The sequence below is a fragment of the Rana temporaria genome, chromosome 6, assembly GCF_905171775.1.
Source record: "Rana temporaria chromosome 6, aRanTem1.1, whole genome shotgun sequence".
In the NCBI taxonomy this organism is placed as follows: Eukaryota; Metazoa; Chordata; class Amphibia; order Anura; family Ranidae; genus Rana; species Rana temporaria.
Window position 1 is genome coordinate 165,259,437 of NC_053494.1, and position 26,938 is coordinate 165,286,374.

The window sequence follows — 26,938 nt, forward strand, 5'->3', positions numbered from 1 at the left end:
CAAACAATTGTGATTTAATTAGTTAATTTTATTTAGATGTTAAAGGGTGTGTCTATGGAAGTCTAATAAATATTCCAATCGCACACCTTCCTGGGGAAACGGCTCATAAATACAAAAATGGGTGCTGAAGCGATCACCAGCTGGGTACTGGAACAATCAACCACATGAACATATTCGCCAGCACACCACGGATCAAATATAATGTCCAAAAGTTTTCATGCACAGAAAACATCACAGGAGGTGCAACGTTTCGAGGCCACGCAGGACCTCTTCGTCAGGCACGTTGCACCTCCTGTGATGTTTTCTGTGCATTAAAACTTTTGGACATTATATACGATCCGTGGTGTGCTGGCGAATATGTTCATGTGTCTATTAAAGGACAGCTGCTTATAGTCTCCTCCCATATTCCATCCCAAATACTGTGATAAAAAAAAGGGGTAGGAGAGGGGAAAAGGGGAGCAAGGGTTTATTGAACCCCCCCCTTAAAAAAAGGAATTCAGTACAATACACACAGACCATAGGGCACAAAGCTAAGTGCTACCACCATTATTTCCACCTTTTTTCCAAAAGTAGAGATTAAGAAACATCCTACAGTAGTACAAAACTCTCTCACTATTCTAAAAGCAGAGAAACTTTTTAGGCTGGGTTCACACTACTACACTACTTTCATCCTACTTTGCTCTGTGTTCAATGTTTCCCTATGAGAGCGTCTTGTAGCATCCTACACAAGTCGGTCCGACTTTGAAAATGCTCCCTGTACTACTTTTGGTCCTACATTGATCCTACTTCAGGCCCATTGAATATCATTGAAGTCGGACCAAAGTAGTATCCTGTTCATGAAAGTAGGATGGATGTAGGACCAATGTAGGATAAATGTAGGACCAATGTTACAGAGCAAAGTAGGATGAAAGTAGTGTAGTAGTGTGAACCCAGCCTCAGTCAAACATTTCAGAGCAGTCACAGCAGAAGATAAATTAGGCCAACATCCATTTATATAATGATGACCGGATTTTAAAGGTATCAAGTGATAATATGAGAACATTCACCTGATGATAATTCAATAGAGACATGAACTATCATGGGCCAAAATAATTGGTAGAAACATGGAAATAGCTCCCTAAAATCTGGCTGTTGCCTGACTGAGGAGCAGCTGGATGTTATCTCCGCTGATGGAAAGAGTGAAAAAAAAAGGAAGAACCCGTGAAAAAAAGAAAGAAGAAAGGAAAGGAAAAAAAAGAGGGAAAAAAGGGGTAGGGGAAAGAGGATTTGAAGGAAGGAGGAGAAGGGAAGGAGGAACATAGGGAAGGATGGACAGAGGAGGGGGGTCGTTTTACGTATATCTGCGGTCTTCAGCTTTCTACACTCCTTAAAACGTGCAGATTGTGTTAGAAATCTTTCTTCCTCTTTCAGCAGTGGGTGTGGAGTCTGGGCTTACACTGTGTGAGTGCTGATTGGAAGACAGGCACACCCCCCACCACAAAGGCAGAGGAACGAAAGAACATGCAAAGCTGCATTATGAATAGACCATCTCTCTGCTTATCTACCTCTAAACTCCCTCCCCAAACACAATTTTTTAGCTGCTAGTATCTCATGTATTGGAGAACTTGTCAAAAATGACTCTGCTGATAGCAGAGGAACGGAGCACCAGAGAGAAATGGCACTCAGAGCTTTGGGAGAGATAAATAAACACTACAGATAGATGTGCTTAGGTCAAATTTTATGACTGGGGTTTACAACCACTAACTGCACAGATAGCCCCCACCCTGCCCCTTTTCCACCTTTTGCACACCTGCTGGGCAGAGCTGAAGCTCTGTTTTTTCTCTGCTATAGTAAAGTACCAATTACTTATTTCTCATTCTGTCACTGGACAGTGAAAGGAGGAACAACAGACTGATGGGTTCGTAATCTCCCTGTGTAAGATTACTCTGCTCTCTTCTCCTATCAGCATATTTCTTTTGCTGCAGCACAATTAATAGGCCCTTGTGCTGCCTCTCCCTCTCCCAGTCTGAGCTCTGCTGTACAGGGACTGCAAGAAGCTGATACCAGGTCAAACGGACGTACTTATATTGCTTGGATTGCAAAAATAAATGTAATTATGTGCTCAGTAATACGCAGCTGCATCCATTTGAGACCTTTATATCTGCCTGGAGTTCATTCCCAGGTGTGAATTTCTTTCTGTGGAACAATGATTATATTGTACTATTGTATTGACATGTGTATGGCCATAATAAAACACAAACAGTATTTCTGTGCATAGATTATAACTCAATTAGTGTCTCAAATTATTCCAAAGTCACTGCCTATAATATGCAAGACAAGACATGGAAACACACTAATGTTACTTTAGCTTAACGAGCCAAAGAGGTTAAAGACTTGTTTAACGTTAAATATTTCAATTAGAATTAATTTACATAATGACTTTACTTAAACTGTGATTTAGCATTACAAATGAGAGAAGCACACAGATGGGATAGTAGGAATAACTTGGAATACAGAGTTCATATTGCTGTACTTAGTGTAAGCTCTTTAGATTTAATCTCCTGGGCGGCAGATGTTACAATTGCTTTATTATATTAGGAAAGAGGAAATCCACTGTCCTGTGGCTACTGAGATCATTTCCTATCACCCATGCAAAGACAGACTTACCATTTTCTCAAAGTTTATCAGATTGTCGATAAATGTTTTGTTCCCTTCGTGGGTAAAAGTCATATCTGTAAGGAAATAAAGAAGAGATGGTCAGGCAGGGTAAGAAATGTGTGTTCTGAACCCTTGACCCTCTAAGGTCAGCCCATCTACCTACCTACCTACTCTGTTCAATGAAGTAAAGTGCAATAACCCACAGCAACTGTCAGGAAGGCACTAGTCATAGTACAGATGAAGCCTCAAGATGTGCACAAATGTGTGCGAGTGCATAACTGTTCATGAATGCATATGCGTATGCATATGTGCATGTGCGAATGCACATGCACGCACCTGTCACTAATGTTGGCACCGATGGGACTATTTAAACTGCAGAAGTTCTATAAACCAGTGCTGTATGATCTACAGCTATTACCCGTGTTCCTGTATCAGTTACTTCTGTGATTGACCCGGCATGCCCTGACATTGCTTGAACGCTACCTAACCTGATCATGGCCTGTCTCTGCCTGCAGTTCATGCCTGTACCTGACCGCCTGTTGCTGACCTGGCTCATCTGACCTTGCTTCCAGTGATCCACCCATCCTTGTCTGCATGTTACCTTGTACCTGCTGGTTCTGCACCTGCTACCTGCCAGCCAGGTGCCGGTGCCACTGGGCAAACTAGGAAGCCGCCTAGGGCGCCCTGCTGCCTAGGGGTGTCAGGCCACTGGTGTTCCTACTCTCTTCTCTCTGACGCAAGCAACTAAGTCTCAGCATCAGCAGGTAGCCGCCGCTCTGTTCGCACATAGTGTCAGAGGCACAGCGGTGGCGGAGAACTGTGTCTGTGTCCTGACTCCCGAATGAATGAAAGCAAGAAAGCATTCATTGATGGGCGCTGGTAGGCTGCATTTGATCGACACTTGTGAGGCTGCATTTGATGGGCGCTTGTGAGGTTGCATTTGATGGGCGCTTGTGAGGCTGCATTTGATGGGTGCTGGTGAGGCTGCATTTGAAGGGCGCTGGTGAGTCTGCATTGATGGGCGCTGGTGAGGCTGCATTTGATGGGCGCTGGTGAGGCTGCATTTGATGGGCGCTGGTGAGGCTGCATTTGATGGGCGCTGGTGAGGCCGCATTTCATGGGCGCTGGTGAGGCTGCATTTGATGGGCGCATGTGAGGCTGCATTGATGGGTGCTGGTGATGCTGCATTGATGGGTGCTTGTGAGGCTGCATTGATGGGTGCTTGTGAGGCTGCATTGATGGGCGCTTGTGAGACTGCATTTGATGGGCACTTGTGAGACTGCATTTGATGGGCGTTTCATTTAAAAGGTGGGGTATGCATGGGCAGCCCTGCTGCCAGCTACCTGTCAAGCACCTGCTGCCTGCTGTCTGCTCATTCCGGGGTCTGCTGTTTCTGCTGCCATCTGCTGTTCCAGCGTTCCGACCCGTCTCTGGCGACGCACCTGCTATCCATTGCGGCAGCTAATGGATATCTTACTGCCACTCATGCTTCGCCGTGCTCTCCCGAGCCACTGTTGTAACATCAGTGGTCTCAGAGACAGGGATTGTACGAGAGGCCACAAGGTACGTGACAACAACTGCCTAGAATACAACTTTTGACTAAATCTGGAACTGAAATCTGATCAGCTGTTGTGACTTATAGCAATTTGAATATTATAACTGTGCTTTGTATTGCTTTATTACAGCCGGTTCACACAGGGGCGACTCGTCAGGCGACTCAGCCACCTGACAAGTCGGCTCCGCTCTGTTCAATGGAACCGTTCTAATAGGAGCGACTCAAGTCGCTCCGACTTAGAAAAAGGTTGCTGTACTACTTTGTTGGGGGGGGGGGGGCGACTTGCATTGACTTCAATACAGAAGTCATTTTGCAAGTCGTCTTGAGATCGCCTTGCCGAGTCGCCCCCAAAGTCGTGCCGCCCCTGTGTGAACCGGCATTCTGTGACGTCGTTCTGGGGAAGACGTCACATCTGACGAAACGTACGTTGGGTAGGAGACGCTCTGACGCACAGCGTTCCAGTCCACGAGGACGGGTGATCGTACAAGCCGCCCGGCTTATCTTTTAATCGTTGATCGTTGATTTTTTTGTAAGTGTACTTTTTATACATTAAACCTACATCCTACGGTACTTCACTATTGTTGGGTTCAATTTATTTTTTCGGTGGTTCACTCTGGCCGTTGAAACTGGTGGAGCCCTGTACCAGTGAGATTGGATTTAGTTCCACAAAGGCCCTGGCTGGGGTGCAGCCGCAAGCCTACATATTTTATCTGTCTGGTAAGCGCATAAATATAACGGTGTTCCCTATCGATGGCGGTTCTTCTTTCCAGTGTGCTATCATATGATTTAATCCCAGTTTATTCGGTACATCACTATGTGAGTTTTTTTCTTGGATCTTTTATGCCACTTCACTAATTGGAAGGATTCTTACCTCTGATGCTGACTACAGTTCCGTGTTAAAGGCCCTGGCTGGGGTTCAGCCGCAAGCTTTAATTTGCTTGCCTTCTGGTGAGCATACATCATATTTACTTCATCAGTGTTGATCACGTTTGGTTTTTTTCTGCATTTATTCACGTTACATATCCCTACAATCTTGAGGACTTTGTTGGACTTTTTATTGTTTGGTCTTATCCACATTGAACATAATATTACATTTTTCACTCCATCAGCGCAACTTATTCCTCCCTTTGCTCTGTATTCTTGTGTGTATATCACAAATTTGTTGCAGCTCACATTTGTTTCTTTATAGTCAGTTTTATTTAGGTTTTTTAGCGCAGTAGTTACCTCTTGTTCACATTTTCTGGTAGAGCAGAAGACCTGATTTTGCAGTAGTTTAGTAACTAACTTACAGGGCTTGTCCATTCCCAGCCCATGACTGGACAGTGAAAGGTGAAGCAGCACACTAATGCCGCGTACACACGACCGTTATTCGGGTTCTAAAAAATGACGTTTTTAAGGGTCTAGAAAAAAAACGTTTTTTTTTCAACCCGATCATTAAAACGGCCTTGCCTACACACGATCGTGGAAAAAAAATGCTCTAGCAAAGCGCGGTGACGTACAACACGTACTATAAAGGGGAAGTTCCATTCGGATGGCGCCACCCTTTTGGGCTGCTTTAGCTGATTTTGTGTTAGTAAAAGACGATTCGCGCTTTTCTGTCTGTTACAGTGTGATGAATGTGCTTACTCCATTACGAATTTTAGTTTTACCAGAACGAGCTCTCCCGTCTCATAACTTGCTTCTGAGCATGTGCGGATTTTTCACGTCGTTAAAGCCCACACACGACCATTTTTTGCAACCCGAAAAACGACAACGTTAAAAACGTTGTGAAAAAATAGAGCATGTTCGAAAAAAAATGTGCCCGTTTTTCAGAACCCGAAAAATGCTCTGAAGCCCACACATGATCGTTTTTAATGACATTAAAACATTTTTTTTATTTTTTTGAACCCGAAAAACGGTCGTGTGTACGCGGCATTAGGCATTTACCCCTCTGTCACTCTACTCTGTTCTCCTACCAGCATACCATGTTAACATGTAAGCACTGTAGCAGGGGAGGGCTGGGCCAGGGGGCAGGGTGGCAATTGCCTCCCAGGCCGCCCTGACTTATGTTCAAAATGGCCGGCAGCCGCTGCCCGCTACCATTTTTTTATTCTGGTCTAGGAAGTTGGGCCGGGGGCATGGCCACGGCGGCTGACCGCTAGCTGTTGCATTCCGGGAGTTTTAGTCTACGCTCAAGCTCCCGGTGGGTGGAAAACAGAGCAGCGCAGAGGAAACTACAACTCCCGGAGACTGGGTTTTTGGAAGCAGGCAGAGGCAGGGTGTCCCAGGGAGTCGGGACGCAGGGCTGGGTGCTGGCTGCAACTTGACCCCAGGGCCAGGAGCATTACCCCCCCCCCCAGGAGGCTGTGGCATGCAAGGACCTGCTGAGATCACTGGGGTGAGATCCTGAAACCCATAGCTGACCCCCCATCCCCCCCCATCCCCCCCCATACACCCCATGTAACCTGCCCCAGTGATCGATCAGGCTGCATTGATGGGCACTGGAGTTGGCTGCACTGGTGAGGCTGCATTGAAAAACCAGATGGGCCATAGATGGTGAGCTGATTTGGCGGTTCAATGGCCACTTGACTGAACTTGCCCCCAAGGCCTAAAGCTGCCAGCCCTCCCCTGCACTGTAGTAAGTACACCTTACTGGCTACTTGTGCTGCTTCTATCTCCCCAAGTTTGATACCTGCTGTACCTTGGATAAAAGTGACTGATATCCAATCAAATTTATGTCACACTTCTTTCATTTAAAAACAAATTCAATTATTTATTAATGAACACAAAGCTAAATTAAAGTTTTTTTTTAGTATTTTGTTTTAAATCCTGGTTTTGTGAAATATGTCAACTTTATTCAACATAACCAGTTTACACTGCTTTGCAACTTTTCACATAACTTTGCTTTTACACTGAAAATTGCAATACAGGATTCCTATAGGTAGGTCCAATGATACCCTGAGAATTAATAGCAAAGACATAATTAATTAATAAGTCATCATTTCTCTTTGTAGGATTAAAATATGAAATTACCTTTAATGAGTAAAGGTGTAAATGGAATAATTGGTGGCTCCAGTTTAGCTATAGTCAGCCTGTATGCTCTGTGATTTCTTGATGGGTCCTTAAACAAAAAGAAGGAATGTTAGTAATACTGCACCTGTTATCACTTTACTTACAAGAACAAAGTAGATGATACATTGCAAACAAGGCATTTCCCTGTTTTGCCTAGCAACATGACAGGCATCTACTGCTCCCTGTCATCAGGAGCAGTGATCTCTGTCATGTTCTAGTGAGACCACCCCCCTTACAGTTAGAATCACTCCCTAGGACAGACTTAACCCCTTGATTGCCCCCTAGTGTTTAACCCCTTCCCTGCCAGTGTCATTTATACAGTAATCAGTGGCTATTTGTAGCTCTGATCGCTGTATAAATGCCAATGGTCCCAAAATGGTGTCAAAAGCGTCTGATGTGTCTGCCATTATGTCGCAGTCCCGATAAAAATCACAGATCGCCGCCATTACTAGTAAAAAAAGAAATCATAAAAATTCCATAAATCTATCCCCTATTTTGTAGACGCTATAACATTTGCGCAAACCAATCAATATACACATATTGAGATTTTTTTTACCAAAAATGTGTAGAAGAATACATATCGGCCTAAACTGAGGGGGAAAAAATTTTTTTTTATATATTTTTTGGGGATAATTATTATAGCAAATATAAAAAAATATTGATTTTTTTGTTGTTGTTTATAGTGCAAAAAAAGAAAAACTGCAGAGGTAATTAACTAGTTGCCGACCAGCCGCCGTCATTCTACGGCGGCAGGTCGGCTCTCCTGGGCGAGAGCCCGTAGCTATACGTCGGCTCTTTTAGTGGCCACTAGGGGCACGTGCGCGCCGCCCGCTCGTCCATGACACCCGTGCAGGTGCCCGGCGGGCGCGATCGCCGCCGGGCACCCACGATTGCTCGTTACAGAGCGGGGAACTGTCAGGGGGGGGAAACGCTGATCCTCTGTTCATACAATGTATGAACAGAAGATCAGTGTTTCCCCTAGTGAGGCCACCCCCCCACAGTAAGAACACACCCAGGGAACATACTTAACCCCTTCCCCGCCCCCTAGTGTTAACCCCTTTACTGCCAGTGGCATTTTTATAGTAATGCAATCAGGGCCGGACTTACCATTGGCCTTGACTGGGCTCAAGCCCAGGGGCCCCACCCAATAGGGGGCCCCCTTTAAAAAAAAAAAAAAAAAAAAAAAATTTTTTTTTTTTTTTTTTTTTAGGGGTCCGGAGGTCCCCAGGGGCCCGGAGGCCCCCAGGGCCCCGGACGGCAACCCCCCTTTTTTTTATTTTTTTTTTGTAAAAAAATGTTTTTTTTATATATTTTTTATTTTTATATATATATAATATAATATATATATATATATATATTTATTATTATTAAAGGGCCCAGGGGTCTCCAGGGCCCCGGACGGCAACCCCCTTTTTTTTATTTATTTTTTGTAAAAAAAAAAAAAATTTATATATTTATTTTTATATATATTATATATATATATATATATATATATATATATATATATATATATATATATATATATATATATATATATATATATATATATATTTTTTTTTTTTATTATTATTATTATTAAAGGGCCCAGGGGTCTCCAGGGCCCCCGGATGGCAACCCACCTTTTTTATAAAAAAAATTACATTTTTTTTTATATATATATATATATATATATATTTTTTTTTTTTTTTTTTTTATTAAAGGGCTCAGAGGTCCCCAGGGCCCCATGTGGCAACCCCCCCTTTTTTTATTTTATTTTTTTATTTTTGTTTATTTTTTATTAAAAGGCCCAGAGGTTCCCAGGGGCCCAGAGGTCCCCAGGGCCCCCGGGTTTGGCAACCTCCCTTTTTTTATGTATTTTTTATAAATGTTTTTTTTTTTTATTATTAAAGGGCCCAGAGGTTTATTTTTTCTTTTATTAAAAGGCCCAGAGGTCCCCAGGGCCCCGGATGGCTACATATATTTATATATATTTGTTTTCTTCTTTATTTCTTCTTTTTTTTGTAAAGGCCCCCCCCGCTTCTCAATTTGCGGCAGCCCCCACGCTTCTCAATTTCAGGCGGCAGCACCCCCACCCCCCCTAGGTTCTCTGCTTCAGGGGGCCCATGCCTTAAGCTGTGCAAGGGGCCCCAAAATTCCTGATGGCGGCCCTGCGCATACCTCCCAACACGCACGGATTCTGCAGGACTTTCCCGCACAGACAGCTTCTTCCCGCAGTCCCGCAAAAGGGTTAATTTTCCCGCACTGCAAGAGGAGGCAGCACGGAAGCAGGAGGAACCGGAGTGGTGTGTGGAGGACTGTGGCTGCTGAAGGGAAGAAAGCCGACAGCCGGGCTAATGACAGTCTGTGGCCCCGGCTGTTGGCACAGGTGAGAGGCACTCCCCCCCTCAACAACTGCAAAATCCCCCCCCGCTCAACAACTTTAATGCGCTCCCCCCCGCTCAACAACTTCGATCCCCCCCAATTCTCGGCTCCAGGGGGCCCCTTCAACACTCAAGCCCAGGGGCCCCCACCACCCTAAGTCCTGCCCTGAATGCAATGCATTTTTATAGCACTGATCGCTATAAAAATGCCAATGGTCTCAAAAATGTGTCAAAAGTGTCCGAAGTGTCCGCCATAATGTCGCAGTACTGAAAAAAAATCGCTGATCGCCGCCATTACTAGTAAAAAAAATATATTAATAAAAATTACATAAAAATACCCCCTATTTTCTAAACGCTATAACTTTTGCGCAAACCAATCAATAAACGCTTATTGCGATTTTTTTTACGAAAAATATGTAGAAGAATACGTATCGTCCTAAACTGAGGAAAAAAAATGTTTTAAATATATTTTTGGGGGATATTTATTTCAGCAAAAAGTAATAGCGCAAAAAATAAAAACAGCAGAGGTGATCAAATACCACCAAAAGAAAGCTCTATTTGTGGGAAAAAAAGGACGCCAATTTTGTTTGGGAGCCACGTCGCACGACCGCACAATTGTCAGTTAAAGCGACGCAGTCCCGAATCGCAAAAAGTGCTCTGGTCTTTGGGCAGCAATATGGTCCGGGGGTTAAGTGGTTAAATACCACCAAAAGAAAGCTCTACTGTTTGGGTACAATGTCGCACGGCCGCGCAATTGTCAGCTAAAGCGACGCAGTGCCAAATAGAAAAAAATGCTCTGGTCAGGAAGGGGGTAAAATCTTCTGGGGCTGAAGTGCTTAAAGTGAAGGTGTGTGTTATACGCTGATAAATATGGTATATCCAAATAACACACCCAAGCTCATCCTTAGTCCTGAGCGACGCTCAGGGATTTGTTGGGGGCAACAAAAGATATATATATATATATATATATATATATATATATATATATATAGTAAAACCTTGGTTTGCAAGCATAATTCGTTCCAGAAACAAGCTTGTAATCCAAAGCACTTGTATATCAAAGCATTTTTTTATAGGGTATAGAGGAGAAGAGAGGCACCTCTAAGTGTAGCAATAAGTTGCTAAATGTTGTACCTTCATTAAATATTTCTACACCTAGAGGCGCCTCTCTTCTTAAGACATCGCTTGTATATCAAGGCAAAATTTACTAAAACATTTTGTTTGTCCTGAAAAACGCTCTCAAACCAAGTTACTCTCAAACCAAGGTTTTACTGTATATATCCAAATAACACGCCCAAGCTCATCTCTTCACCACACACAGCTACAAAGGCAAGAGAATTATTGTTGGGCAGTGCATTAGTGCTCGGACGAACAAACTTTGTATTTTACTGGTTTAAAGAATGTCAGGCAAAATGATCGTCCCTCACGCATGTTCACTTCGTCAAATCTGGCCCTCTTTGAAAAAAGTTTGGACACCCCTGCTCTACAGTTACTAGAAATTTAAGAGAATGATCAGCAATGGTAAACAACCTGTTTCTCTCTGACATTCCGGAGATTAGCTTCAACTGTCCTATTACGGTAAATATATATAAATATACATATATACTGTACACTCTATAATAAGATATTTCCTTTACTCACCATTAAATTTTCAAACTCTGCATAGATCTTCTTGAACTTGCTTGGAAGTTTCTAAAAGACAGAAATTACAAACTGTTGCATTTTGATTGGACACATTGAGGTATTATTTAACCAGCCCCTGGATAGGCCATGAACCAGGACGGCTACATTTTCAGGATGTAGCAGTCTTCCCCTTTTTTCCTATTTTTAAACATAAGTCCTATTAGGCCTCGTACACACGATAGGTTAAACAGAGGACAACGGTCTGATGGACCGTTTTCATCGGTCAAAACTGATCGTGTGTGGGCCCCATAGGTTATTTAACCATCGGTTAAAAAAAAGCCAACTTGCTTTAAATTTAACCGATGGATTCCAAAACTGATCGTTAGTAGGCACAACCATCGGTTAAAAACCCACGCATGCTCAGAATCAAGTCGACGCATGCTTGGAAGCATTGAACTTCGTTTTTTTCAGCACGTCGTTGTGTTTTACGTCACCGCGTTCTGACACGATCGTTTTTTTAACCGATGATGTGTAGGCGCGACGGACCATCAGTCAGCTTCATCGGTTAACCAATGAAAACGGTCCATCAGACCGTTCTCATCGGATGGACTGATCGTGTGTACGTGGCTTTAAAGCATACACACATAAACCCGCACACAAAATATTTGCAGTCATTGGATAACAATCATAGAGGTGTGGTGATTCCTATTTAAAATCTGTTCCTGATTAAGCAGGAACTCTGCTGAACACATTTTATAGTGATATAGTACCAGATCTAAAACGCAACATGCCACTCAAGGAATAAAAAAGGGAAAAAAGGTGGAGAAAGGAACAAACTATAAAATTAAAGCAGCATTAAACCCAAAAGCAAACGTTTATTAAAATGCAGCTTACAAATTCATAGATTTGATGGCTGTATTACAGGCTCTCTTCCACATGTATCAGTTGGGATGGGACAAACCATTCAACACTGGCAGGGGTGTTTACAATGATCGTTTTTTTTTTTTTAAACCTTTATCCCAAAAGGGAAAACTTGTTTGCTAAAACTGATTATAAGTTTCTAGCTTCCATGATCTGGCCTAAATTTGCTAGTGTATTTAAATCTCCTAGTACAATTAACACCCCCCCCCCATTCAGCTGCGGGATCAGGGCACCACCAGTACAGAGCTTGCTCAGGAATGGCAGCAGGCAGGTGTGAGTGCATCTGTACGCACAGTGAGGCAAATAATTTTGGAGGATGGCCTGGTGTCAAGAAGGGCAGCAAAGAAGCCACTTCTCTCCAGGAAAAACATCAGGGACAGATTGATATTCTGCAAAAGGCAGGACTGGGATAAAGTCATTTTCTCTGATGAATGCCCTTTTCCGATTGTTTGGGGCATCTGGAAAAAAAACCTTGTCCCGAGAAGAAAAGGTGAGCGCTATCATCAGTCCTGTGTCATGCCAACAGTAAAACATCCTGGCACCATTCATGTGTGGGGTTGCTTCTCAGCCAAGGGAGAGAAAAGCCCGGAGTAAAAGCACAAGGAATAAACGTAGGGCTGGCATGACTGGGGTGGAACCAGGGCAACGGAGGGTTAAGACAGCAGGAGAGCTCTCAGTCTCAGGGGAGTGGCTGGAGGAGCAGTCCGGTGAGGGGGCGGAGCCTTATATATAGGGGGCGGGATCGGCGCCAAAAACCACAAGCAGGCAGAGTGAGAAGAGGGAGGCAGGATTTTCTCGTTGCTCCCTCACACAGATCAGAAAATTTATTTCCCCAAAAACGAATGCAGCAATGGATGTGGATTTAATCCTAGCAAGACTCAGAGCAGCAGCAGCTAACAAGGAGGAAGGATGGCTGGAATCTCAGGTGGGGGGCTTATTGATAGACGAGGCGGGGGGGTCCCAGACGGAGTCAGTATTAACCCCACGCGCTCGGCGCTCACGAGCACCGCAGCGCTACTCACCTACCCCAACACCGCGGTCCCGGCGGTCTAATAGCAGCCCACAAAGCCACCCTTCACCCCCTCCAGCCAAGCGAAGCCACGCTGCGGCTGGGGGTGCTGGCACACATAATTTAGGCCCGGGGGGCGGGGCTTCGGAACAAAATGGCGCCCGATCCTCACACACGAGGCATAGCAGCATGGCAGAGGCCTTTCATCCCCTAACTAACAGTACTGCAGCAGGGAGGGGGGGCCGACAATCCAAGCCGAATTCCTCTACAAGGGGGCCTGCCAGGAACACTACAACCAAGTCCAGGACAAGGGTTAGCAAAACAACAGAGACATTGAGGGATGCCGATCGAAGTACCAGCGGGGGAAGCAGCGGAGCAGGGACATCCACGGCCGGGTCGATCGGGAGAGGACGGTCCGCCGGGAGGCTGGGATCTACGGCCTCCAGGCTTGCCACGCCTGGGAGGCAGACTTCGCCAGGGACGCCGGCCTCGGAAGATCGATCGGAGGGGGAAGCTTCAGGATCGGATGATGAGGAGGAGAGGGAGCATTCGTCTACGATGGAGTTGCCAGTGTCGGCTGTGAGGGACGGTCCCGGCCAGCCTGGTAAGTCCGCTAATAATTTATCTGGGGATTTTGTTAATGCTTTATGTGCTCTGTTGGGGGGGGGGCGGGGGTCCTCCTGAAAATGTTGTTAATGTGGGGAGTTCAGTGCGAACGCAAGCCGGGGCCCCCGGGGTGGCGGGATTAGCTCCTGCTGCCCAGGGTTCCCCTGGGGGGATGCAAGAATTATTGTGTGGTTTGGGTGAATTGTTGCATCGATTTGCCGGGAAAGGGGGAGTTGGAGGAACGCTTCCTCAGGCTGCGCCTTGGATTGGGGGGTCAGTGGGCGGGGTTCCCTTTGCGGGGGGGTTACCTTCCACGGTGGGGGGGACTACGGGGTTGGTGCCAGATAGCACTGCAAGTAGTGACACGGGGGTCAGGTCGGATGTGGTACGGATGGACGATGGGTCAAAAGGTGAAGTATATATTTGCTTTGAAGGGCCACTGGGGTCACATCTAAAACAGGAGGTTCGGGAGAAAATACAAAAAGGTGAGTACGTTGAGATTTTTTCCCTCCTACCGTTAGAAAAGTTTAACTTGGATAGGGTGAAGCCGGATAGTTTCAAAAAGGACGACGAGGAGAAGCGAAGGTACAGGCTGATTCCTCGCACTTTCACTAACTGGTTGCAAGCATTTGTGATTATGGCCAGCGTCATAGGGGAGAAGAGCCCGGAACACTGTTCTGCGCTGTTCTGCTATCTGGACGCGATAGGTGAAGCATATAGGGTATATGGGGGGACAGGATGGTTGAGGTATGACGAACAGTTTCGCCAGCGGCGGGCTGTGCGTCCTTCTATACGTTGGGATCACAAGGATATAAGCCTGTGGATGCGGATAATTTCTGCGCCACGGCCTAATACACCGTTTTTTCAGGGCGGGGCCGGGGGTACTCCCTCCTCCGGATCACCGGCCGGTAAAAAATGGGGGGGTGCTGGAAGTTTAACGAGGGTTCCTGCAAATATGGAGGAGCCTGTCGCTTTAAACACGAATGCTCCGGATGCGGGGGGGCTCACCCCTTGTCGCGTTGCTTCAAAAAGGGCAAGCGGGGGGGGGATGCTGCTGGAAAGGGGGAGAACGCCAGTGAAGGTGGAAAAGATGGGGCCTTTTCTAGATAGGTACCCAGACAGAGGGGCAGCGCGGCTGCTTGCGGCAGGGTTTTCGGAGGGATTTATCATTCCCTGTTCCTTGTCGAAGGTGCCACCCTTGGCTAGGAACCTGCGGTCTGCCTTAGAAAACCCGGCGGTAGTGTCAGAAAAATTAGCAAAAGAAGTTCAGCTGGGTAGGATGGTAGGGCCATTCACAGAGATGCCGCTGCCTGATTTGGTGGTGTCCCCTCTGGGGGTGGTTCCCAAGAAGGAACCAAACAAGTTTCGGCTCATTCATCACCTGTCCTTCCCAAAGGGGGGGTCGGTGAATGACGCTATAGATCCCGAAGCATGCACGGTATCGTATACGTCGTTTGACGCGGCAGTACGATGGGTGCGGCGGTACGGAAGGGGAGCCCTGATGGCAAAATCGGACATTGAAGCCGCGTTCCGTTTACTGCCAGTTCACCCAGACAGCTTTCGGCTGTTGGGTTGTCGGTGGCGGGATGAGTTCTACGTGGATCGATGTTTGCCAATGGGCTGCTCGATTTCTTGCGCGTTTTTCGAAACGTTTAGCTCTTTCTTGGAATGGGTGGTCAGGGATGTGGCGGATACGGATTCAGTAATCCACTACCTGGATGACTTCCTGTGCGTTGGGCCCCCGTCGTCCAATGTGTGCGCAATATTGTTGGCAACGTTGCAGCACATGGCGGAAAAGTTTGGAGTGCCCTTGGCAGCCGACAAAACGGAGGGTCCAACCACGGCGTTGAGTTTTTTGGGAATCATGATTGATTCCGAGGCTATGGAGTGTAGGCTTCCAATGAACAAGGTGGAGAATCTTCGGATGGAGATTCGGGGGATGCTGGGGCGGGACAAGGTTCAGCTGGTGTCCCTGCAGTCTTTGTTGGGAAAGTTGAATTTCGCCTGCCGCATCATCCCTATGGGGAGGGTTTTTTGCCGACGGCTGTCGGCAGCAACAGCGGGGGTGAAGGCGCCGAAACATTATATCCGTCTAACGGGTGAGCTGAAAGCAGATTTGCACATCTGGGATACGTTTTTGGAAACGTATAATGGAAGGGCGATCTGGATGTCAGGGCCTGTCAGCAACTTTGACCTGGATTTGGTCACGGATGCGGCCGGGTCCACGGGTTATGGGGCCTTTTTTAAGGGGCGGTGGAGCGCTGAGGCATGGCCTAGGTCATGGACAGCAGCGGGTTTTGAGAAGAACCTGGTGCTGCTAGAACTATTCCCGGTGGTGGTGGCAATCGAGTTGTGGGGGGAAGAATGCAAAAATTTGAAGATCAGGCTAAATTGCGATAACATGGGGGTGGTACAAGTCATTAATCGAATCTCCGGTTCATCGGTACCGGTGGTGAGATTACTGCGCCATCTCGTGTTGCGTTGTTTGCAGTGGAACATATTCTTGTATGCTGTACACATCCCGGGGGTGGATAACAAACTCGCTGATGCCTTGTCTCGATTTCAGTGGGACAGGTTCAGGGAGCTGGCGCCAGGGGCGGATGCAGAAGGGGTTCCTTGCCCTGGGTGGATGTGGGGGCTGGCATTGGAGCCGCTGCAGACTGGATCAGGAGGTCGGTGAGTGGGCAGACATGGGCTGCATACTCGAAAGTATGGGAGGAATGGGCCAGTTTCAGACGGCTGGCAGGCGCCGAGCTGGGCGAAGGCGATATGGGCTTGTTAGTGGTGTATTTTGTGGTAAGACATATAGAGAAGGGAGGGTCGGTATCTGCTTTAGAGAAAAAACTAGCAGCTTTAGCGTTTTGGTTCAAATTGGAGGGTAGGACAGACCTCACGAAAACATTTTGGGTAAAACAGACAGTAAAAGGATACAAAAAAGGGCGCCAGTACAAGGACGAGCGGAGGCCAGTGTCATTTTCGATTTTGGGGAGAATTTTTGGGGTTTTAAAGGAAGTCTGCTCGTCTGAATACGAAATGCGTTTGTTTCGGGCGGTTTTTTCGGTGGCATTTTTTGGGGCATTTCGGATAGGGGAGTTGGTTAGTCCCTCAAAACGGGTGGCCGGGGGTTTTTTGGGGGGGGACGTACGGTCACATGATGATAGGGTGGTTTTTCGGCTGAGACGGTCAAAGACGGATCAGATGGGAAAAGGGAGGGACGTAATTTTGTATGCGATGCCGGGTTCAGAGATGTGTCCGGTAAGGGTGGTAAGGGACTATGCAGAGGGACGCCCTGAGGTTAGTGGCCCGTTTTGGGTACACGTGGATGGGTCTTTTGTTTCAAGATTTCAATTCATTGCAATTTTTAAAAAATGTTTGAAGATGGTGGGGTTAGACGAGCGGCTGTTTGCCTCGCACTCCTTCCGCATCGGGGCGGCAACCGAGGCGGCCCGGTGTGGGTTGGATGAGGCGGCAGTGAAGCGGATTGGGAGATGGGAGTCGAGGAGATTCCGTTCGTATGTTCGCCCTCATTTGTTGATGGATTAATAAATGGGGGGGAAGAAAGTAGTCTACGGGAAAGGCCGGTATCTTTGCTGTGGGGGCAAATTGTTAATAGTCATGATTTATTGTTTGTTTTTTCAGGTGGAAGACAGGCGCGCCTCGTATGGATCATGGGGCATTCTTATGTCTGTAGGGGGGCTAGAAGAGCGGATGCTAGGCCAGGGGGTAGGCAATTGGGAATTTCCAGTCAGGAGGCTACTATTCGTTGGTTGGGGATCCCTGGGATGGGTTGGGGCAGGGTGCTGTCGGAAGTACAGCGCTATGCTCGGCTCGACCGACCCCCAGATGTGTTGATGTTACACGTCGGGGGGAATGACCTGGGGATCCGGCCTATAGGGGATTTGATGACAGCAGTTAAGGCGGACGTCTTGACGATGCGGGCATCTTTCCCCAACATGTTGATCATCTGGTCAGACATTGTCGCGCGAAGTACATGGCGCATGGCAAGGTCGGTGGATCGGGTCAATAAGGGAAGGGTGAAAGTAAACAAGGTACTAGGGAGGTTTGTGGCTAAACACGGGGGTTTAGGGGTGAGACACAGGGAGTTGGAGGTTAATGTGGGTTTGTATCTGCTCAAGGATGGTGTTCATCTGACGGATGTGGGTACAGACTTGTGGATGATGGGGATACAGGAAGGGGTTCAGAGAGCCCTGCGGGTGTGGGGGGGCCCATAAGGAAAAGGGGGGTTTTCCTTCCGGGCTGTGGCGGTGTCCTTGGTCCTTGACGGTGACAGTGAAATGATGGAATGGAAATGGTTGGGGGGCTCATCGATGGGATGGCCCCCTATGGTGGTTATTGCAGTGGAACGGTGTCTGCTGCAATACGGTTACGGTGCACTGCGGGTTAAAAAGGGGTCTCAGAGCTGGGTCGGCTGGAGGCCTGGGTTATGGTAATTGGTACCGCAGTGTAAAAAAGGTTAATGGGGGTAGTTACTGTCAAGGATCAGTTGGGATTGGGTTAAAATATTAAAAGTGTTAATAATTTGGTTAAATATTGATTTGGTTACAAAATAAAAATGGCTGTTGTGGCCAATTTTCTCCAATTCACTGTGTCGGTCTCATTACTGGGGTAAACTGGTTACGGGAAAGTGGGGGGTAAAAAGGGGAAGTATTTAATGGAGGGAGGGGGTGCATAGAGAGTGGCACATTGGAAACTACACTAGTCAAGAAAAGCCCGGAGTAAAAGCACAAGGAATAAACGTAGGGCTGGCATGACTGGGGTGGAACCAGGGCAACGGAGGGTTAAGACAGCAGGAGAGCTCTCAGTCTCAGGGGAGTGGCTGGAGGAGCAGTCCGGTGAGGGGGCGGAGCCTTATATATAGGGGGCGGGATCGGCGCCAAAAACCACAAGCAGGCAGAGTGAGAAGAGGGAGGCAGGATTTCCCACCCACCCTCCCTTGTTTGTTTTCTTTTTGTTGTGTGGTGCGTTTGTTTTCTTTTCTTGCAGGTATAAGGACGGGTTGTCACGACAGCGGAGGCGGTGTCCTTGGTCCTTGACGGTGACAGTGAAATGATGGAATGGAAATGGTTGGGGGGCTCATCGATGGGATGGCCCCCTATGGTGGTTATTGCAGTGGAACGGTGTCTGCTGCAATACGGTTACGGTGCACTGCGGGTTAAAAAGGGGTCTCAGAGCTGGGTCGGCTGGAGGCCTGGGTTATGGTAATTGGTACCGCAGTGTAAAAAAGGTTAATGGGGGTAGTTACTGTCAAGGATCAGTTGGGATTGGGTTAAAATATTAAAAGTGTTAATAATTTGGTTAAATATTGATTTGGTTACAAAATAAAAATGGCTGTTGTGGCCAATTTTCTCCAATTCACTGTGTCGGTCTCATTACTGGGGTAAACTGGTTACGGGAAAGTGGGGGGTAAAAAGGGGAAGTATTTAATGGAGGGAGGGGGTGCATAGAGAGTGGCACATTGGAAACTACACTAGTCATGGGCTCACTCACATTTTTGCCTAATAACATAGCCATGAATAAAGAATGGTACAAAAACATCCTCCGAGCAACTTCTCCCAAGCATCCAAGAACAGTTTGGTGACAAACAATACTTTTCTAGCATGATGGAGCACCTTGCCATAAGGCAAAGTGATAAGTGGCTTGGGGGAACAAAACATTGAAAACATTTGGGTCCATGGGCAGGAAACTCCCCAGACCTTAATCCCATTGAGAACTTGTGGTCAATCCTCAAGAGGCGGGTAAAAAAAAAAAAACACAATTCCTGACAAATTCCAAGCATTGATTATGAAAGAATGGTCTGCCATCAGTCAGGATGTGGCCCAGAAATTTATTAACATCATGCCTGGGAGAACTGCATAGGTCTTATACAAGAATGGTCAACACTGCAAATATTGACTGTTTGCATTAACCTAATATAATTGACAATAAAAGACTTTGGTATTTATAAAATGCTTGCAATTACACTTCAGTATACCATAGTAACATCTGCCAAAAATATCTAAAAACACTCAAGCAACAGACTTTGTGAAAATGTGTGTCATTCTCAAAACTTTTGGCCACAGATGTATGCACAGGACATTGTGCTGCATGGGTTCAAGAATAAAATGTCCCCCCCCCCCCCAAAAAAAAAATTACGCCAACCAAAACACACCCACATCCATTATTTTATATCATGATAATTAAAACTAAAATTTAATTTATCAGGAAGTCAGATTTACATTCAGCACCTTGTCTATCTACAAAATTATATGACATACCATTATGTTCAATTCCAAGGGGCGGGCTAGGGCAGTATATAGACAGGCTAGGGCAGTATATAGACAGGCTAGGTTAGTATATAGATAGGCTAGGGTAGTACAGTATATAGACAGGCTAGTATAATATATAGACAGGCTAGGGTAGTATAGGAGAGGCTAGGGTAGTAAATGGGCACGCTAGGGTAGTATATAGACAGGCTAGGGTAGTATATGGACAGGCTAGGGTAGTGTATGGACAGGCTAGGGTAGTAAATGGGCACGCTAGGGTAATATATGGACAGGCTAGGGTAGTATATGGATAGGCTAGGGTAATATATAGACAAGCTAGGGTAGTATATGGATAGGCTAGGGCAGTATAGGGGCTGGCTGTGTTAGTATATAGACAGGCTAGGGTAGTATAGCGGCTTGCTAGATTAGTATTGGGGCAGGTGGAGCGGCCCGGGAGGCAGTTGTCGTCATGACACGCAAAACTGCTGGGGAAAAAACTTTGATTGGAAATTTGCTGGGTAAATAGAAAAGAAGGAGAGACGGCCATGGTTCAATTTGCTGCCCCTCTTAACTGCTTGCCGATCGCCGCACGCACTTATACGTCGTTGGCACTCCTAGGCAAAAGGACGTACCTGTATGTCCCCTTTAAGGAAGCGGCATTGTGGACGCGTTCTGCGAGCTCCCTGAGCCTGACCGCAGGTCCCGCGGACTTGATTGCCGTGGGGATACCCGCGATCGTCTCACAGTGAGGAAGAACGGGGAGATGCTAATGTAAACAAGCATCTCTCTGCTCTGCCTAGTGACAATGACAGTGGGGTAGATTCAGGTAGATTTGCACAGTTTTTACGTAGGCGCAGGGCAAAAAGCGCCCCCGCAAATTATCTGCGCTACCCTTGATTCACGGAGCAGTAGCTCCGTAAATTGCGTGGACGCTCCGGCAAAATGCCCGGCGTAAGCACGCGCAATTTAAATGATCCCGTAGGGGGCGTGGATCATTTAAATTAGGCGCATTCCCGCGCCGAGCGTAGTGCGCATGCTCCGTCGGGAAAATTTCCCGACGTGAATTGCGGTAAATGACGTCGCAAGGACGTCATTTGCTTCAAAGTGAACGTGAATGGCGTCCAGCGCCATTCACGATTCACTTACGCAAACAACGTAAATTTCAAATTTCGCGACGCGGGAACGACGGGTATACGTAGCATTGGCTGCCCCTGCTATTAGCAGGGGCAGCCTTACGCAAAAACCGACGTACGCAAACTACGTAAACTGCGTACGCAGGGCTCGCGTAGGGTTGTGAATCGGCGTTAGTATGCAATTTGCATACTATACGCTGACCACAACGGGAACGCCACCTAGCGGCCTGCGTAAGAATGCAGCCTAAGATATGACGGCATAAGGAGCCTTATGCCAGTCATTTCTTAGGCTGCAGTCGGCGTAACGAGGTTCCTGAATCAGGAGCATTCGTAACGCCGGCGCAGGTAAGCAATTGCGCTGCGTAACTATGGTTACGCAGACGCAATTGCTCTTTGAATCTACCCCAGTGATCACAGCTTCCTGTAATCGGAAGCGGTGATCACTGTCTTGTCACACACAGCCCATCCCCACTACAGTAAGAAGCACTCACTAGGGCACACTTAACACCTACAGTGCTACCTAGTGGTTAACCCCCTCACTGCCAGTGTCATTTTACCAGTAATCAGTGCATTTTTATAGCACTGATCGCTGTAAAAATGACAATGGTTCCAAAAATGTGTAAAAAGTGTCCGATGTGTCTGCCATAATGTCGCAGTCACAATAAAAATTTCTGATCTCCGCCATTACTAGTAAAAAAAAAAATATTAATAAAAATGCCATAAAAACGATCCCCTATTTTGTAGACGCTATAAGTTTTGCGCAAACCGATCAATAAACGCTTATATCGATTTTTTTTTTACCAAAAATATGTAGAAGAATACGTATTGGCCTAAACTGAGGACATTTTTTTTTATATTTATTATAGCAAAAAGTTAAAAATATGGATTTTTTTTTCAAAATTGTCGCTCTATTTTTGTTTATAGCGCAAAAAATAAAAACCGCAGAGGTTATGAAATACCACCAAAAGAAAGCTCTATTTGTGGGAAAAAAAAGACGTCAATTTTGTTTGGGAGCCACGTCGCACGACGCATTGCAAAAAGTGGACCGATCTTTAACCAGACAAATTGTCCGGGGCTTTGTCTGGGTCCAATGGACCCACTGGGACCCATTGTAGGGCTGGCCCTGGATGTATGGCTTATTCTGGTATGCAATTTTCATATAAGGTGACCTCTACTTTTGTATTTTGTACTATACATTCCATTTGCATTGCCCAGGTTTGTGGCAGGTTTACTTTAGTTGATAGAAATCCCTGGTAAGTATAACATTTTGGCAGCACTGTTCTGCAACATTTGAGAGAATCAAATCCTTTCATGACAAATGTGCTGAAACATTGTACAATACAATCAAGATGTTTGCAGATCATTTGTATTCATTTGTGCATTTTCTGTATTTCTCATCTGCTACATTTTGAATTGCTTGTCACCTGACCTCATGAGCCTAACGTGAATTTTATAGCCCAATGTATGACATGTCAGTGTGAACAAGCTGAGGTCGGCGAGCTTATGGAGTGATGGACAGCGCTAGGTTGTGACTGAACATATAATGTATGCAACATTACGTCTAAAATGTCAAGTGTGATTATACTAATGACCAGGACAAAATTTATCAACCTTGTTTTTAATACATTTTAGCAGATTTCGACACATGAAGTTTAGTCCATGTGGTTCATAACCTATATGGAGTCACGACATTTTGTTTTCTGCAGTGGGATACAAAGTTTAATCTGCCCATGCGATTCATTATAAATGGATCTTTTGTCAAGTATAATGTAAGTAGAGCAAGGAATATCGCCAGACATGACAAAGTCTGTCTCCTGAAATGTATTAACAAATCTAACGTTAGTGCACTTTTTAAACATCATTAAATGCTTAATGGTTAAAGTGTTACTAAACCCACAAGAGTAAAATCAGTATGCATTTGCAGTAAAGCATGCTTGTTATACTCACTGTGGAACCAAAGGGGTAATCCTCTGCATTGTGTATAAAGGCTGTTTGATCCTGTATGCACAGAGCCTCCTCTTCTTTTACTGACTGCAGGACATGTCCTGATAATACAGAGCCTTTGGAGTCAGGATGCACATGCTCAGTTTGGTGTGTATTGCTAGAGAGGTTTGTTTTTTGCATGTGATCAGCACTGTCCAGACCGAGGGCCACAGGTCCTGGATCCTGATAAGACAGCTCAGTGCAGTATGAAAACTCCTCCTACAAGTTTTACCAGGAACTGATAGAAGTCACAAGACTGCTATATATTGCTAATTAGAAAAGGTATTTAGCAGTTTATATTTACTAAAATAATTGCAATTCCATGTTCTGTGTCCTGTGAGAGACCAGATATAGTGAATCCTGGGTTTAGTAACACTTTAAGTGCTCTTTTAAAGACTTTTATTTATCACTACAGAGGGTATAAACCCATAACTATGGTGGGATTTTAAAGGGCCGACTTGAATTGTACTTAAAAAAACAATTTTTTTATTACAAAATGACATTTGTTAAAAGGACAAACATTATTAAAAGACCTTGGCCCGGATTCACAAAACACTTACGCTGACGTATCTCGAGATACGCCGCGTAAGTGTAAATATGCGCCGTCGTATCTGTGCGCCGTGCCCACAAAACTAGATACGCCTGAAAATAGGCTTCCTACGACCGACGTAACTTTCCTACGCCGGCGTATCGTAGGCGCATATTTATGCTGGGCGCATTTGCCGCTCCCATTGATTTTGTATACAAATATGCAAATTAGGGAGATACGGCGATTCACAAACGTACGTGCGCCCGGCGCAGGCTATGCACGGTGTGCGTAAGTTCAACGTCCGGCCTAAAGTTATTCCACATAAAGCAAGTGTAACTCAGCACCAGACGTGCACAGGTCAGCTGGACAGCAGCTGCAGCAGCACCGTTACGGACGAGCTGAGCAACCACACTTGCAGGACAACACCTGTATGCCAACATTCCAGGCGTGGCCACCATCAGGCATGGGCCTGGGGGGTGCTGCCGCGAATTGAAAAAGACAAAATAGAGAAAATTATATATAAAAAAAGGAACTAAAGAGAATATTAAAAAAAAAATATGAAAAACTTTTTTTTTATAAAAAAAAAAGTGACTTGCCATCTGGGGTCCTGTGCTCACACACACCACATCCACTTCACATTGGTTTAGCCCAAGACCACCATGCAGGACTTGGGAGCAGCAACGCCACGCCAAGGCCCCAATGGTGTTGCTGTCCATTCATACCACATTCACACGGTCGTGGGGATAACCTCTCCCCAACGACCCAAGGTGACACACTTTGCTGGCAGACATGTCACCCACATTCACACACCAGTCACACTGTAGCCTGGACTACTGACCGTGTGCAGTCACTACAAAAATAAAAAAGCTCATAACCTGAGCAAACAAAAACAAAAAGCTCATAACCTGAGCAAACAAAAACAAAAAGCTCATAACCTGAGCAAAGAAAAGAAAAAAAAGGCACTCATTTGCCCTGTCGTGGGGCAGGCATGGTGCCACGGCTCCGGCTCCTCAGTTGTCTGGGGGGAGCCTCGGTGGGGGGGTGGGGCATCAGGAGGAGGATCATCCCCTGGTATGTCCCCCCTTTGCAGCTGCCATCGCTCAACAAAAGTGCCTTGCTTCAAGGGGGGAAACAAGCAGGATGTACTTTTGCGCCGGACGGGCATATGGCTGGGCGTATTTATGCGCTCGGCGTGTGTCCCAGGAAGTTGCGCCGGCGTAGTTGTAAGCATGCGCACAGGGGTGCGGTCATACGTCCGCGTCACTGCGCATGCGCCTTTCATGATACGCCGGGCGTAAAACACTGCTCCACGCTCAGACCATCATTTGCATGGGGTCACACCCACTTCCACCTACGCTGGCTTCCGCCTACGATATATACGCCACGCCGACGCATCTTGGGGAGCACTGGCTTCCTGAATTCCATGCTTGCCGCTGGCGTAGCCTAAAAAAGATACGCCTGCATAAATATGCACCAATGTATGTGAATCCGGGCCATACTATTCATACATAAACCTTTCCCAAGGCTATTGGGTTTGATTTCCTAATAAATTGGTACACAGTTCTATTCAGTGTTGATTTTAGCAATACAGCTAATACAAAGAGCACCTGCCACACACTCGATGCGTTTCTTAGATAAAAATCCATTTAGTCAGTAGTTCATTGGTGGAGCACATGTATATTCACTAAATGCAAAATATATGCATATAGGTTTTTTTTTTTAACAGCATCAAAAAGTTACACTACTGATAATCTCAATCTATGCATGAATCGACTGAAATTACCTAAACCTTTGGACATAAAGGGAGAAAAGCCTAGGCCCTTGATCAAGGGGCAAGGCGCGGGGAGACACCACACACAGATGTTTTATGGATGCTATATGATGTATGTGCAGTTACATGATATCTATGAATATGATCGGGGTTATAGCTCAGTGGTTAGAGTAATAGACTTCTGTGTTTCTGTGTTTCTAAGTTTTTTTTTTGTTTTTTTTTTTACATTCTTAAACTGTCTGTGTGACCTCACTCAGTCTGTGTGATTGATTTATAGTGTATTGTCTGGTATATTCCTGGCCAGGATAGAGTCCAAACAATACAGTTCCTGCTATAACTGGGGTCGCTGTGTCTGTATGACATGGGGTCTTAGGTATAGATTAATTCTTCAGGAAGTCTGGGAATTGTACCACTGCGTACACCCCAGAAGAGGATCTGTGTAAATCCCATTGTGAAACCTTCCTGGTCGGCCAAAGAGTATATGATATATAACTTTGGAAAAGGAACGGTTCATCCCTTGAAGAAATGGAATAGAGGCCCACAGGGGTTTATTCTGGAATGAATGTAAAAGAAAAAAAACACTATTTTTAAAACAAGAAAAGACAAGCAGGCATTAGACGGGCTAGTCAGTGTTGTGAAATCATGCTAAAAACTAGATTAAAAGTAACCTATTGCCCTGTGAGAAAGTTATATGAATACAGTCCTGAAGAACTTGATGACAATATTGCTGTAATGACTGTAAGCAGATTAGACCCTACATTACCACCCCCACCTACCACTAGTGATGAAAGGGCAGCGAACAGTTCCACTGTGCATAACTTATCTGCACCCCCACCCAGAACCAACAATAGGTGCAGATTCAAAAATACCACTAGCAGAGGGATTCTCAGCCATCCTAACCCCCCCCCCCCTCAAGAAGACCTGTGATAACACATCAGTCTCCCATGTCCCCTTATGCAGCCAATCAATCAAATTTTTGGGGGCCTGTGAGATCTCAATTTACATCACCAAATGATGGGGCAAGGCATGTACCCCTCATTAACTCTGATTTACAGATAATTATAAAAACCATGCCTGACCTTAAGAGAAATCCACATGCTTTCACTCAAAAGATGAAAGCATTACAAATTGCTCACCAGTGTTCAGCATATGATATCTACATAGCTTGTTGTGCATGCCTGGGTGTCCAAATCACTAATCAAATTATTGATAACAGTGACAGTCTTAAAGAACCCATACCAAATATTGATGTAAAAAAAGGTGAGGAATGGATTAACATCTTCTGTACAGAAGTACAAAAACAATACAAGGGGGGTGACTGGGCTGGTCTGTTGCAAACAACTCAGAGTGCAAATGAGACATGTGATATGTTCTTTCAAAGAATGAGCGAGTATGTTACTGCATGTTGTCAGAATGCAAATGAGCAAGTAAATGATGAAATCCTTAGAAGTGCTTTGATGAGTGGCTTTAACAAAAAAGTGAGGCACAGAATAAAGC

General features: G+C 45.7%; 1 protein-coding gene across 1 annotated transcript in view; it reads right to left on the reverse strand.

Moving 5' to 3' along the window:
- The window catches only part of RAPGEF4 (Rap guanine nucleotide exchange factor 4), a 198,463-nt gene that overhangs the window by 16,451 nt on the left and 155,074 nt on the right, over nt 1-26,938 (reverse strand). The window contains exons 23-25 of the mRNA XM_040358501.1: nt 11,245-11,295; nt 7,205-7,292; nt 2,647-2,711 (exon numbers count right to left, since the gene is read on the reverse strand). Coding sequence (XP_040214435.1) covers nt 2,647-2,711; nt 7,205-7,292; nt 11,245-11,295 — 204 coding nt within the window. The remainder of the gene's footprint in view (nt 1-2,646; nt 2,712-7,204; nt 7,293-11,244; nt 11,296-26,938) is intronic.